The 13001-nt window shown below is 45.0% G+C and overlaps 1 protein-coding gene across 11 annotated transcripts in view; it reads left to right on the top strand.

Moving 5' to 3' along the window:
- The window catches only part of SORBS1 (sorbin and SH3 domain containing 1), an 89792-nt gene extending 77276 nt beyond the window's left edge, over positions 1–12516 (top strand). For 7 of the 11 annotated variants that reach the window (XM_082486082.1, XM_082486083.1, XM_082486086.1 and 4 more), the window contains 5 exons: positions 969–1085; positions 7240–7299; positions 8059–8117; positions 9373–9485; positions 10297–12516. In XM_082486082.1, the coding sequence (XP_082342208.1) occupies positions 969–1085; positions 7240–7299; positions 8059–8117; positions 9373–9485; positions 10297–10364 (417 nt within the window). In that variant the 3' untranslated portion in view covers positions 10365–12516. Of the gene's footprint in view, positions 1–968; positions 1086–7239; positions 7300–7926; positions 8118–9372; positions 9486–10296 lie in introns of all 11 variants that reach the window. The other 4 variants (XM_082486079.1, XM_082486087.1, XM_082486081.1 and 1 more) reach the window with 4 other exon arrangements.
- Positions 12517–13001: the final 485 nt, after the last annotated feature.

Here is a 13001-nt window from a genome sequence, read left to right as displayed (position 1 = left end):
AATACAGGCAATTTCTTACTATTCAGAGATTTTCCAGTGTGCAATGGATCTTCTTTGGTGATAGGAATTATTTGTTCCTCCTAAAGCCAAGAACTAAAAAGCCTTGTAATGTCAGCCTGGCTCCTAGAATCACAAAAGTTGTCCCCTGTTGATCCTGGAGCCTGCGGTTTAGTAAACCTTAGTCTGGGATGTGCATGACTAAGTCAGGGAGGCTTGATTGTTATCTATGCATTGAGTGGAATTTATTACCTTTGCATTTCCAAAATGATGTGGAAGGGTCTAGCCACAAATGAGAATTAGACCTAGTGATATTTTTCCTCGAGAGTTTTTAGCTATATGTAGCTGTATGTTACAATGAAAGGGAACACAGGGGAACCCTCCAGTAGCTTCTACAACATATCTTCTGCCCCCAGTCTTGGTGTAGGAGATCTGCCTTACTTTGCAGCTCTCAGTTGACTTGGGGTCCCTTGCTTGCTACAGCCAGCCAAAATACATTACAGCACCCCCATGCTACCTCGTATCAGAGTGGAAGTTTGGAGAGCTCAAAGTCATAGCATTATAAATACCATCTAGGATGCACTGCAATAGCCTCTGTGACATACTCCATCTGCCACCACTAAATAATGAGGAACTAGGGTTTCTAAAATTATACATTTCACACTGGGAAATCTTATGACAATTTCTGCTTGAATCATTACCAGAAGTGAATTGAAAGCTGCATAAAGACTGCGTTGTTTACCATCTGGATATATTTTTAGTAGCATTTTTTACAGGCATAACCTGCATGTTTAAAAGAGAATGAGGTGGTCAGCTCTGACAAACCGACTAGAAACTGCACTTGCCCTTGCATGCAGTTACGTTTGCTGTGTGTGCATCAAATTTACTGGATAGTAGCTGCTCTTATCACTAGCAGTGATTGTGATAAGAGAGTGTATGCCAAGCTGACCAACTTTTCTTTTCTTCAAAAGACTGCAGACTCAAAAGCATTCTCTTCATCTGCTCCTCTCTCTTCCTATGCCCTCTCTTCCTCTACTGTCACAACACAGCCACCTCCCAGACTTACACGCAGAGTCAATAAGCCACAGGTAATCATCTTTGCTGATTACTCTTCCATTACTTAGAGTTGTTTCCATGCCATGCTATTGTTGTGTCATATGCTTGTTTAGCCTTTCATTCATTCCACAGGTAAGATGTTTCTCCTGTCATTTAATTCAGAATTTTTATTTAAAAAAAACCCACAAGATTTAAAATTACTTCCAGGCTGTGCAGAAGGGCAGGTATGGGCAAAATCTTCAGCTGGTGCAAATCCGCATAGCTCAAGTCTGGGGTTTTGCCAGTTTGTACCAGCTGAGGATTTGATTCTCTGTTCCTCCAAAGGATTAACCCAGGGATTATTTAGTTCTGACCTTGAGTTCCTACAGCTCAATTGCATTATGAGGCAGTATCGGTGGTTTTGTTAGCTGGAGTGATGTAGAGTGAGATACTTTGGTTCAGGTTTTGTTTAACCACCTGAAATCAGGATTCGGGGTTTAAGTGTCTCAGAGCTGGGGGTAAGGCATACACAACTTGGGATCCACAGTGTCGGGGACCTGTTCCAGCCATCTTGGGTAGGTTTCAGAGGTTCTCAGCTCTATTGCTGAGAGCTACAAACGTCTTCAAAGAGGGATGCAGTAGGGTCTGTGCAGCATAACCAACTCAGCCTCAGCACTGTGTGGTGGCGACATCCAGGGTCCAGGAATGAGCAGTGCCTGCAGGTGCTGGTGTCTCAGCAGTCCTTCCAGGCAGCTTCCACAAGATGGCAATATTTGAAACAGAAAGCTCATAAATAGCAAAAACTGGACTGAGTTTGCTTCCCCAACACCCATCACTGCAATCTTGGGCTTGATGAGTGGACCAGGCAGGCTGCTCACGCAGGATGAGTGTGGGAAGTAGTTGCCAATGTTACTTATTTTCTTGATCAGTTTATGAGAGCGAGATACAGGTTTAAACCTGAAATTTTCCTGTTACCTTTACTTGCCTCATTTCCCACCGATCATGAACTTGCACAACTTTTTACTGAACAACCACCTCCTGCTTCCCTTTCAGTTTCAATATCTGCAGCCAATAAGATACATATTCTGCTCCATGTTAAAAATCTCCTGACCTCTGATCTGCTTGGTCCTGCTGGTGCTTGCACTGGATGTATGCGGTTCAAAAGAGCAGGAGCAAAGAGCCACATTTAGGGAAAGATGTTTCTCCCGAGTGCTGACTAGCATGCAGTTAGTTCTATTTTGGGTGTTGCACCTGGTTGTAATAGGACCCTTTGGCCTTTCTTTGCAGTCGAAGTCAAGCCAAAATTTATATTTTATATACCTTGACAATCAGAGCATTGTTAAGGTAAAACTGTGTGTGACATCAGCAGTGGTCTTGACCTCCTTTCCAGCTCTGGGTCTACAGTTCCTTAGGGAGCAGGAACGATGTTTATATGTGCAAATGACTTCTCGTTATCTGTGTGACCCATACAGAGGCTGACGGCTTCAGCAGAGCTGCAGGTACTATCCTGGAGGCCTTTTCAAAAATCTGTCATCTTTTCCTTGATTTTAATCAAGTGAGAAGAGCACTTAGTAGACATGGAAATGAGACATTACATTTGGGGTTTTTTTCCATTACTGTCCATCCCTGGTGTTTGAGGTATTTTACCATTTTGAATTTTAGTTTTCTTTCTCATAGAGAACCTCCCCAGTTATGAAATTCAGCCCCAGCGTTTTTTTGCAGGTTTAAGATCCCTTTCGTAGAGGGCTGGGATAAGGACTGTGCAGTGGCTCTTTTAGCTATTCTGAAGTTATTCCCTTTTGTTTAGTTTCACAGTCCAAACTAGAAAGAAAAAAGGATGAGCCCACAGCATATGAAAGATATTTCAAGTATAATTTGATAAACAATTTGTTTCGATATTCCAGTAAAACATGCTGTTAAGCAGTAATGTAATCTATCAAATTAATTTGTTTTAAGGGACCCTCAGAAATTTTCTGGTGTAATTCCTGTTTTACTCTGAGGTCTTACTAGCACAGTGTGACAGTCAGCAGTGGTGCTAACCAGTGTGTGAGCAGTGCAGCAGCTTTGGCCCCGGGGCCAGACTGCAGCCATGGGGTGGGGAAGGCAGGAGCAGCTGGACAAGGGTACCCGCATCGCCCGGCAGCGTGAGGGATGTCAGTGGGGGGCTGTCTGCTCCTTTCCACTTGTACACAACCACTCGGGTGGAGTGGTGACCCACTTTGTGCTGCTAGAGAGGAGAGCATATGAGGAGGATGCTCAGACCCCGTGTTCCCCAGCACAGACCAGCTACACTTGCTTCACATGTTCATTACTTAGCACCATCTCCCAAGGCAAGCTTTTATCCCCCCCCAGTGGTTTTCTGCTGATCCACATGTTCAGCACAGTGGTATTTCTGGCCAATGCCGTTTATTGTCCAAGCCAGAGCTTTGCAGCCTGCAGCAGGCATTGGTACCTGCTCCCCATGGGAGATGCAATTCTCTGCTGTAGAGACAGCCTTCAGCTTCTGATCCAGGGCCTGGGGAGTCCTTCCGTTGACTTTGACAGCCTTTAGGTCAGGCTGCTCTGCACTGCAGCCTTTTCAGTGTCTTTTGTGAGAGCTCTTTGGCCAGCTTTCCCCTTGCTTCCACCAGAGCTGGGGCTTGGTGTGTGCAGAGGTTTTCTTTTCTCTGTTGGCTGGGCTCGGGAGTCCTCCCTGCTCATGGTTCTCCATTCCCATGTGGGAGCATCGCTGCTGATGTGTGCCCTTCTCTGAGGGGATACCAATTTGTCTGTCTGTCTTGTCTGTCTGTTAGTCTGTTCTGCTTAGCTTTCTTTTTGCTTATGTAGTCCTTTAACTTCCACCAGAAGGGGATGGAAGAAGACCCATAAACAAGAGCTGCAGTGGATAGACATGCTGATGATGCTTGGCTTTGCTAGGAGCAGGGAGAGCACTGTTGAGTAGCCCCAGCATCTTTCTTCCTGACAGTAAAAACCTGCCTCAGGGCTTTTCTCGGCTCCTAACATATAACCTTTTCCTGGTATTCCTACAAACCTGTGGTGCTCTTTAGATCCATCCTCAAACTCCGTATGAGGTGGAAACAGTGGTCAGCTGTGCTTTGCGACTGACTGTACTGCATATTTATATAGTCTGTAGACGCAGAGGCATAGACACTTCAGCACCTGCTGAGGTTTATGCACTTAGTCTTAACAAAGCACATAGTGTGGCTGAGGGGGTAGGACCTGAGTTGTCCTCACAGGTTGTGAGTTCTTAGTAACCTCTAGGGCTCTCAGTTTATCTTGAGCAGCAGCAGCAGAGCTGGCTCAGTGGTTTTGGGGAACCTCTGCGTTTTATACTTTGGAGCTGTGCCCCACACTCACTGATTCCTCGGCTGCCCCTGGCACATGGAGCCACCACTGTAGGTAGTACATGGGCTTTCTGAATCTGTGTTTGAAGAGCATTTGGACCTGTAACTTTTTTTTTCCGTCATTACTCCCTGTAAGAGTAATGTAATTTAAAAAAAAAAAAAGCCATCTAGGCCATGCCATCAGGGTCACTTGTTTGAAGCAGTGGGTGGTACATTTCCAGCCTAAAATTATAGGATCTGTTCTGGTCAGTTTTTCATCCTATTTGGCTAATGCTGCATAACTGCTGACTTGAGGGTGTTTGTCCTGGTTCCGGCAAGGATGGGGTTAATTCCCCCAAGGAGCCGGCAGGGGAGGCGAGTATTCCATCCCACGTGACCCATGCCCCGCTATAAAAGGCGCTAGCCGGGGAGCGGGAGTCAGTCGCCACTCGGGGGCGGGCTGCGGCGGTGCGGGTCCGGTCGGTGCGTTTCGCGGCGGTGCTGTAATCGCGTTCTTATATTCCTTTACCGGTGTTATTGTTTTTCTTTCTTCTTCCCTTTGTCTGTTCCGTTAAATTATAATATTTCAACCCACGAGTTTTGCCCTTTTCTGCTGATTTTTCCCACGGCTGTGGGAGTCGAGCGAGCGGCTGCGTGGGTCTTTGTTGCTTGGCTGATGCCAAACCAGGACAGTGTTTCATCACCTCACTGTAGGGCTCTGCTGTAGCCCTGGGAGTTGGTGCAGAGACACCCATTGCTTTGGTAGGAGCTGCCTGGATCTCCGGAGCGAAGGCCAGAGGGGGGATCTGCTTAGTTGTGAGTCTTTTTGGGAACTGAGGACTGCTAGGAGGGCAGGGGGCTGCTTGGCTTCTGCCCAGCTGCCTCATGGAAGTCCCCATGGGGATCCTGCCAGGAAAGGGAACGTGGCCAAGTTTCTGGTGCTGGTAGGCTGCACCTCCTGCTATTACAGATAGAAGCCTGCACCGTGGAGCGTTCAGAGGCAGTGCAAATTTTTTAGCTTTTAAATAACGTAATTTAACTCATAGTTATTAATGCTTTTTGGAGGAAAAGCTGGTCAGGGAGGTCACAAGTAATCAATGAGAAATGGACGACGTGGTCTTAGGAGCTCATGAAGCAAATCCAGCAGTCAATTTATTAGTATGAAGCAGGGAAGCACTTTCTTGAATTAAAAAAAAAAAATAAAATAAATCATTCTTACAGCTGCCTCTCGCCTCAGCCTGGAAATTGGTTTTCCCAGCTACTCGACCACCTGAGTTAGCTCTGATCTCATCAGATTTGATGCACTGTATCCAGTTTGTCTGCACAATATTAATTTTAAATTTCAAATTATTCCATTTGCCTTTCAGGGCTGATGATAGACAGGCAGAAATGACTTCCAGAAATCCTGAGACAATTTCAGGCTCCACAGTAAATGCTTTGAACGAGAATTCCACTGCAATTAGCCCATCCAACTTACATTTCATTTTCTCTCTATAGAAATTATATACTGTAGCAGAGCATTGTTTCTTAGGGCAGTTATCCCAGATTCCAGACAGTGGAGCTGACTACAAAGGAGTTGCTGACCTAGAGTGGGTCACTGTCCTCGAGGAAAAGACACGGTTTGCTTCAATACAATGTTGGGCACAGCTCCAGAGGTCCAAGATGTGGTTCAGAGGAGCTTTGAGAAGGGGAGTCAGACAGGGATGAGCTCATCGCCCTGCACTTCTCCAAACTCTTTGAGCATGCGTGGGCTGAAGGTGACACAAATCTGTTTATCCTCTGCTTCTGCTCTGCCTCAGGATGCCGTGAGAAAGCAAGCCTTTACTGAAGGGCATTGTTGAAGTGAATAAAGAGGAGGAGGGAAAGTGTAAAAAATTGAGGACTTTGGAATTTGGGTTGAAATTTGTGTTGAACGATGACAGAGGATGGCAATGCTCTGTACCTTACCCTATCCACTTCGCCAAGCAGTCCTGTAGGTAGTACAAATAACCCAACGTTAGTTCAGACATCCCGTTTGCTTGCAGCACACCCCTTGCTTTCGGTAGGTGTTTGAACATGCAAAAAGCATGCAAAACCAGGCACAGCATACCCATGCGACGTTCACAGTGACCTTCCCCTTCCCCATCAAACCTCCAACCCCAAACACCCTGATTTTCCTTGCTGTGCCCTGGGACACGCCAGTCCCTGTGAAGAGGTGTGACTGGGGAAGAGAGGCAGGGCTGAGTCCAGAAGCTTCTTCACAGGTGGTGGTGTTGGGAGCTGGGTTTTCTGGTCAGGGCCTCCTCTGTCCTGAAGTTCTGCCTCGTTGTGGGAATTAACAGAGCAGCTCAGATCCTGGCTCGGTACAAGCTGGAGTGGTTTTGATGGGGCTACATGGCAATGTGCCTTCTGAGGACCTGAGCTGGTCTCTTTTAAGAAGCAAGTGAGTTACTGTTCTCTCCTGGGACAAAGTCATTGAGGACTTTTCTAAAAACAGCAGTGGATTCCTCTCAGCATGCTTTTGGCCTTTCAAGTTTGATGCTCTCAAGTATGTGCTTCTGTCCTTGTTTTTTTTTCCCCCTACAGGAATGGAGTATGACGCTATGTACCATTTCTGGTTGTAGCGGTGTCCATAACCTTCCACTCTGAGCTTCTGTTTTGCTGTCGCTTTTCTCTTTGCAGTATTCTGTGTGCTGCAGTGCAGTTGCATTACTGTAGCCTTAATGTCTCTTGTGTAAACGAAAGACCTTGTTGTCCAAGAAGCGTGGTGTTGGGGTGGGGAGGGGAAGAGTTGTTCGTTTTCTTTGGTTGTCTGCACTCCATTTATATTTATTTTTTTTTTAATTCTGACCGATGTAACATCTGCTAAAATGTCTTCCTTATCATTTGCTTGGTGATCACACAGCCTTCCCACCATTCATTGAGAGCTGGACCAGATCTCACAGAGTCTGAAAAGAGCTATGTGGTAAGGCCACTGTTTAAATCAGATGTGTAGTCCTAGACTCTCTTCACCCAGACAGTAACACCTCAGTACAGATAAAATGCCAGCACCATTTTTAGCTGCAAAGTAGGTACATATTTATCTATTTGCATATACTGTTTTGTTTGCAACAGAAAAAGGGAATTTAGCACTCTGAAAATTACTTGTAGCCAATGAGAAGTTGGGCTAATTGTGCTGCCAGTCCCTGGGTATAAGTTAAATGAAGCAAAATGCATGAACGGAGCGGCCCGCCTTGCATTCTTGAACTGACTTCATAGCATTTGCAATGGGCCACTGCATAACTAATTGCAATCTCTTATGCTGCTGCTTTTAAAAATATATGCATATGTATTTGTTACAAATCTTCAAACTAAATGCCAAATTCTTCTGTATCTTGCCTGTTTTTCCATGCTTACACCTGGATCCCTTCTGCACTCCACTACCTGGATATTTACCTGGATCTACAACTTCTTTTTTTTTTTTTTTTTTTTTTACTGGACTTATGTGCTGCATCTGGAATGTCCCATCTCTTCTTGTCTATATTTTCCCCTCCCTCCCCTCTGTTGACTGTTCTTTGGGTGTTCTTGGATGTCAATGCTGCCTACCACGCAGGAAGCTGTTTGCAATGAGATCATAAACATTGCAGAAAAGTCTGTTCATTACTGCAGTACTATTGCTCAGCCTCTTGACTCTCGCCACAAGGTGACCTCTAATGACAATAAACCATCTCTCATCATTTCTCAGCAACCTCAAGCACAGCAGCAAGGAGCCAGCCCCGACAGAAGTCAAACACCACGAGACATGTAAGTCCTTTTGGCTCCCATCTCTTCCGGGGCCCTTGTCTCTGACTGGTGGTAAAGATGGGGAGGTGTGAAAGCTTCGCATTTCAGGAGTTAAATTAGAATTATGGAAAAATGTCAGCATTTCTTTAAAGAACAAAAATAGCCACATCATCATAAAGAGTCGTTTTAAAACTGGGACTTTTATGTCTGTATAGTGCCTGAAACAATGACCTCGTGATTCAGGACTGGGTCTCCTTTGGGCACTTGATTCATGTTGATTTTGGAGACTATCTCAATATCTTTGCGTCTTGAAGGCAAATTAATATCCACTGGCTCATATGGCATAGGTCAATGTGTTCAACCCTGTACTTGGTGCTCTGTTGGCCAGTTCTGCAGATGTATCGGTGGCTGAATGATCTGAGAGACCAAGGCTGAGATTTTCAAAATTATCTGGTGGGTTTAAACCTGGAGCTGCCATTAAGCTTGGTGGGGCCTTTCACTGATGGTTTAGAGACTAGTCGCCTGCACTATGTGCTGGGACTGAAGTTCATTGGCAGTTGGATCCGAAAGGAGTCTTTGCTTTCCCCTGCCACTTTTAAGCAGAATGGAAAGGCTCACATCAGCCCTATTTTCACTCCCTGCAGCCAGGGGATCCAAGCCTCCCCATATTTGCCCAGAGATTGTTTCCACTCTGTAAAGTTCCTTTCTGATAAATACAGAGTGCCTCTGGTGCAAGTGGTATCTCAGGGCAGGATTCAACCTTAGGTTTTGTTTGGAGCATACCTCCTCAGCTATGATTTATACAGCAACCTTGGTGCAGTAAAGTAGGCAGTACCTGCTTCTGAAGTCCTTCACATTGCCACTTGGGCATTCATGGCCCTGCCTCTGTGCAAGGGGAGGGACGTCTCATTTAGCCCAGGAACTGAGTGTATCCCGGTTTTGGCTTGCATTCAGTAGGGTGGCTGCGCTCATGCATTCTCTAGGTGCTGCACATTAGGAAGACTCCGGTTGCAGTCTGTGGAGACAATTACATGGCAGGAGGGAGACAGAGACTCTCCGCATACCCCACGCAGTGCAGGCATGACGCTTTTTACTGTCATGGCCTTGTGATAACAGCCAATTTAATGCAATTGGCTTCCACCTTTCCAATGGGAAACACAGGTCCAGACTGCACTGAAAAAATACAATAGGAGGTAGAAAGGGGAAGGAGACGTCTCCTTTTGAGGAGATGTCAGGGCAATCCAATGGCTAATGCACAGTATCTTTCTGGTTTTAGAGTTAGCTACCAAGCCCTCTACAGCTACACTCCTCAGAACGATGATGAGCTGGAACTGAGGGACGGTGACATTGTTGATGTCATGGAGAAATGTGATGACGGCTGGTTTGTGGGTGAGTGTGACACTTGCCTGTCAGCAGGGCTTTTTGAGATGCAGATGAGCAATCTTGCAGAGTGTTTGGAAGTTGCTTTCATTTGCGGGGTCAAAATCAACTCAACTTTTTTCACAATTTCTCATCTTTTCCCACCAAGAATGTTAAAATTGGGGTGCGGGATGGTGGAGCTTTGTTTTCCTTGCTCGGTCTCTAGTTTTTCCTTTTTTCTCCTCTTAATTTCCCAGTTCCCCTCTTCCTCCTCATCCTTCTTGCTCACACAAATGGCAGAGCAACAGAAGGAAACAAGGAGAACTGGAGTTCTGTAGCTTTTTCAAAGCTGATGGAGCCATGACAAATTACAAAAAGTGGCAAGTAGGGGACAAAGGGAACACGTGCATGAGAGTTTCAGTCCCTGAAAATCCAGCCTCATCTGTAGCTGTATGTTTAGCAAAATTTAGCCCTTTACCTTCAAAGAATGCAAGCCTGGGCAGTGTTCTCCACCTCAACAGAGCAAATCTAGGCTTGTTATCTCTTCTTGAGGGAGATTAGCTCATTTACACGGATAGGAGTTTGGCTCCTAGCCTATAGGCCCAGGAGCTTCCACCAGCACCTTAGTAACTGTTAAGAGGGAAGACCAAAGTTGATTGGTAGCAGAGCTAGTTCTCATCTTGTCTATACCAAAAGGCTGTCTGACCAGGACTCCTATTTAATTTTAGAAAGCAATGCCTGCAGGCAGAAAAGGCTGTGACCTCTACTTTTTTTAAACCCCTCAGCCTTCCTTCCGTGGCTCCATCTTACTCTGGCTTCCTTGTGTTTCATTTTGCGACAGGTACGTCCAGGAGAACGAGGCAATTTGGCACCTTTCCGGGCAACTATGTGAAGCTTCTGTACCTGTAAAATAACAGTGATTCCACTGCGACAGTGATGGGGTTGTTTTCCAGATGGAGTTTTAAAACAGCGAAAAACCAGACAATTTATGAATGTAATAGACAAGAGACGAGATGTGTTAGCAGGATGTGGTAATGTGGTACAGTATTGAGTTGAATGTGTAGCCCTGCTTCCACGGATTCAGGGGGTGATTTGTTTGCTGAAGAAGAGACAGTTTCTAGTTTACAGTGCTGCCTTTGTGTATTCCTCTCCCCTCCCCAGCAAGAGTTCTGGTGATAATCTTAATTTGTATGGAGTACTTACCTCTGAGAAGGCTTCAGAGAAGCACATGGTATAGGTTTTGTTTGTGTGTTGAGATACGATAGTGCTTCAGGGCAGCGTGCAGCCTCGCAGCTGCTCCCTTTCACTGGCGAGGGTGAGGGAGGGCAGGCTTTCCGCCCGGTTTCTGCCTCGCTGAAGACTCGCTTGGCTCTGCCTTCCACTTCCACAGAAAACCCTTCCTTCATGTCATGCACCTTAAGACCCGGCACAGGCAGGGGACAGCTGATACAGTTAAACTGCAGAGCTCTGTGTGGAATAGGAGTTTGGGACTGGTGGTTTAATCCAGAGAGGTCAGCCAAAACGTAATGCAAACACGCAAAAATCCCAAACCCTTTAATAACATATTACCTATCTCTGCAGGGTTTTTCTTTTGTGCAGGGGGTGTGTGTGTGTGTGTGTGTGTGTGAGTGTATTGTGTGCATCAAAATGAAGAGAGTCCTGTTTTTTAAAGAGAAATCAGCCTGGCTTTGACATTTATCTGCACAAAGAATAGAACCAATAAACAGAACATCCGTGAGAGCAAATCTGTTCATGAGTCCTACGGCTGTTCACTTTCTCTGCTCCTCCTGCCCTGTTGCTGGCCCTAAAGGATCCGCACATGTTTTGACGCATACTTTTTGGGATGAAGACTTTGCATCCTTCTTGTCATTAAATCTTAGAGGCTCTGATAAATCTGAGCAACGTATCACTGAGGGTGCCTTTTTTTCTTTTTGGTTACGGTGTTGATGGTAGGTCTCAAATAAACACATGCATTTTGGCTGCCTCTTAGGCATACAAAATAGTCTAATCAATTTGGAAAGCTGTTCCCAGCAGTTATTACCAGTTACACAGATTCGTATTTCCTTGAGGAAAACAAAAAACATGTGGCTTGCCTGTCTGCTTGCCTGTAAATCCCCTATGAATACTCTTTTGATAGACATTTTGTTATTAAGAAAAAGCATAAACAAAACCAGTTCTATCAGACTCCGCTTCCTACAGTTACCATACAAATAGCAAAGGGTTAGATTGCTATTTTGTCATAAGCCGTATTTAATAATATAAAATGCCTATTTTTATGCTGATGCTTTTATACAGATTTATTAAGAGTAACTACAACTAACTGTTAGCACGACTTGCAATGTTTTGATAAACTAGCCATGCTCCTGGGTTTGAAATCGAGTAGGCTTGTCTTCCGCCCAGGTCAGCGGAAGAGAAGACTCAGTCTCTCAGAAGTTTGACTGTAAATATGTATATTTAACTTTGTACAGACAATGTACTTACCTTGTATAGAAAAATAATTTAAACACATTGAGTGAAGGGAGGGGGAAAATAAAAGGCAGTTGTGAAAGGTTGGGATTTTTTTCCACTTTTATTTAAACGATGGAATTCCATGTATGTTCACATAAAGAGTTTTAGCACAAAATATCCATTATGAAAGGGTTTCAGATATGACACAAAGCACCACTGTTTCTTTTCTGCAGGAGTTACCTTTAATCCTGCATCTTATTTATGGGTTTGGTTTTCTGCTTTGGGTTTGCCCTCCAGTTATTTGCAGCAATATTTAGGCCTGTTGCTATGATTGGATAACACCAAATTAATCTATCCAGCAAAGTAACATGATGATACTGACTGTATATAACACACTCATTTAAAGGTTTACTTTTTGTTCTTGCTCTTGCCATTTTAAGTTACACACACACATACACACACACACATACAAACCGCAACTTATTTTTGTGTTGATTTTTTGTTTCTTATTGCAGTGGATTACTATTTGACAATTAAATAAATGGAACTATTGAATTAGTATTGTGCTCCTTGTACAAATTATTAAATAAAGTCTATTCCTGCTCTTCCTGTAGCAATGCACTTTTGTACTAGTGCCCCTCTGTGCCTGGCTTAGGCTGTGTCCATACGGAGCAGGAGGTGTCTGCCATGGGCGTCCTGCACCTGAGGATCCACCTCATGACTTTACCTGAGCTCACCGGTTCTCCCTCCTGAGCCACAGGCAGACTGGGACTTTTTCTTGAAGAAGCCAAGGTATAAATGCAGAGAAAAAGCTGCTTTACACCCAAACCTCGCTGTAATGCGGGTCAGGGTGCAGCTGCTGTGGCATGCGTGCAGGCTTGGAGCTCGGGAGCACACCTGAGTCCAATGTTTTACGAAGGGTCTTTGTGATTCTCTCTCAGATGAGAAGACCGCACAGGTTAAGTAGGACAAGAAACCCCAAATGTCAACCTCTGTGGGAAGGGGTGTCACTTGATGTTGGCTTTACACGTGCATTTTTAACCCTGACTTGGGTCAAAAGCCATAAGACTGACTTCAGCAGCAGCTGCACTCTGACCA

The sequence above is a fragment of the Vanellus vanellus genome, assembly GCF_965231255.1.
Source record: "Vanellus vanellus genome assembly, chromosome: 7".
NCBI classification, from domain to species: Eukaryota; Metazoa; Chordata; class Aves; order Charadriiformes; family Charadriidae; genus Vanellus; species Vanellus vanellus.
Note: the sequence above shows the minus strand (reverse complement) of the source record. Positions and strands in the feature narration are given on the sequence as shown.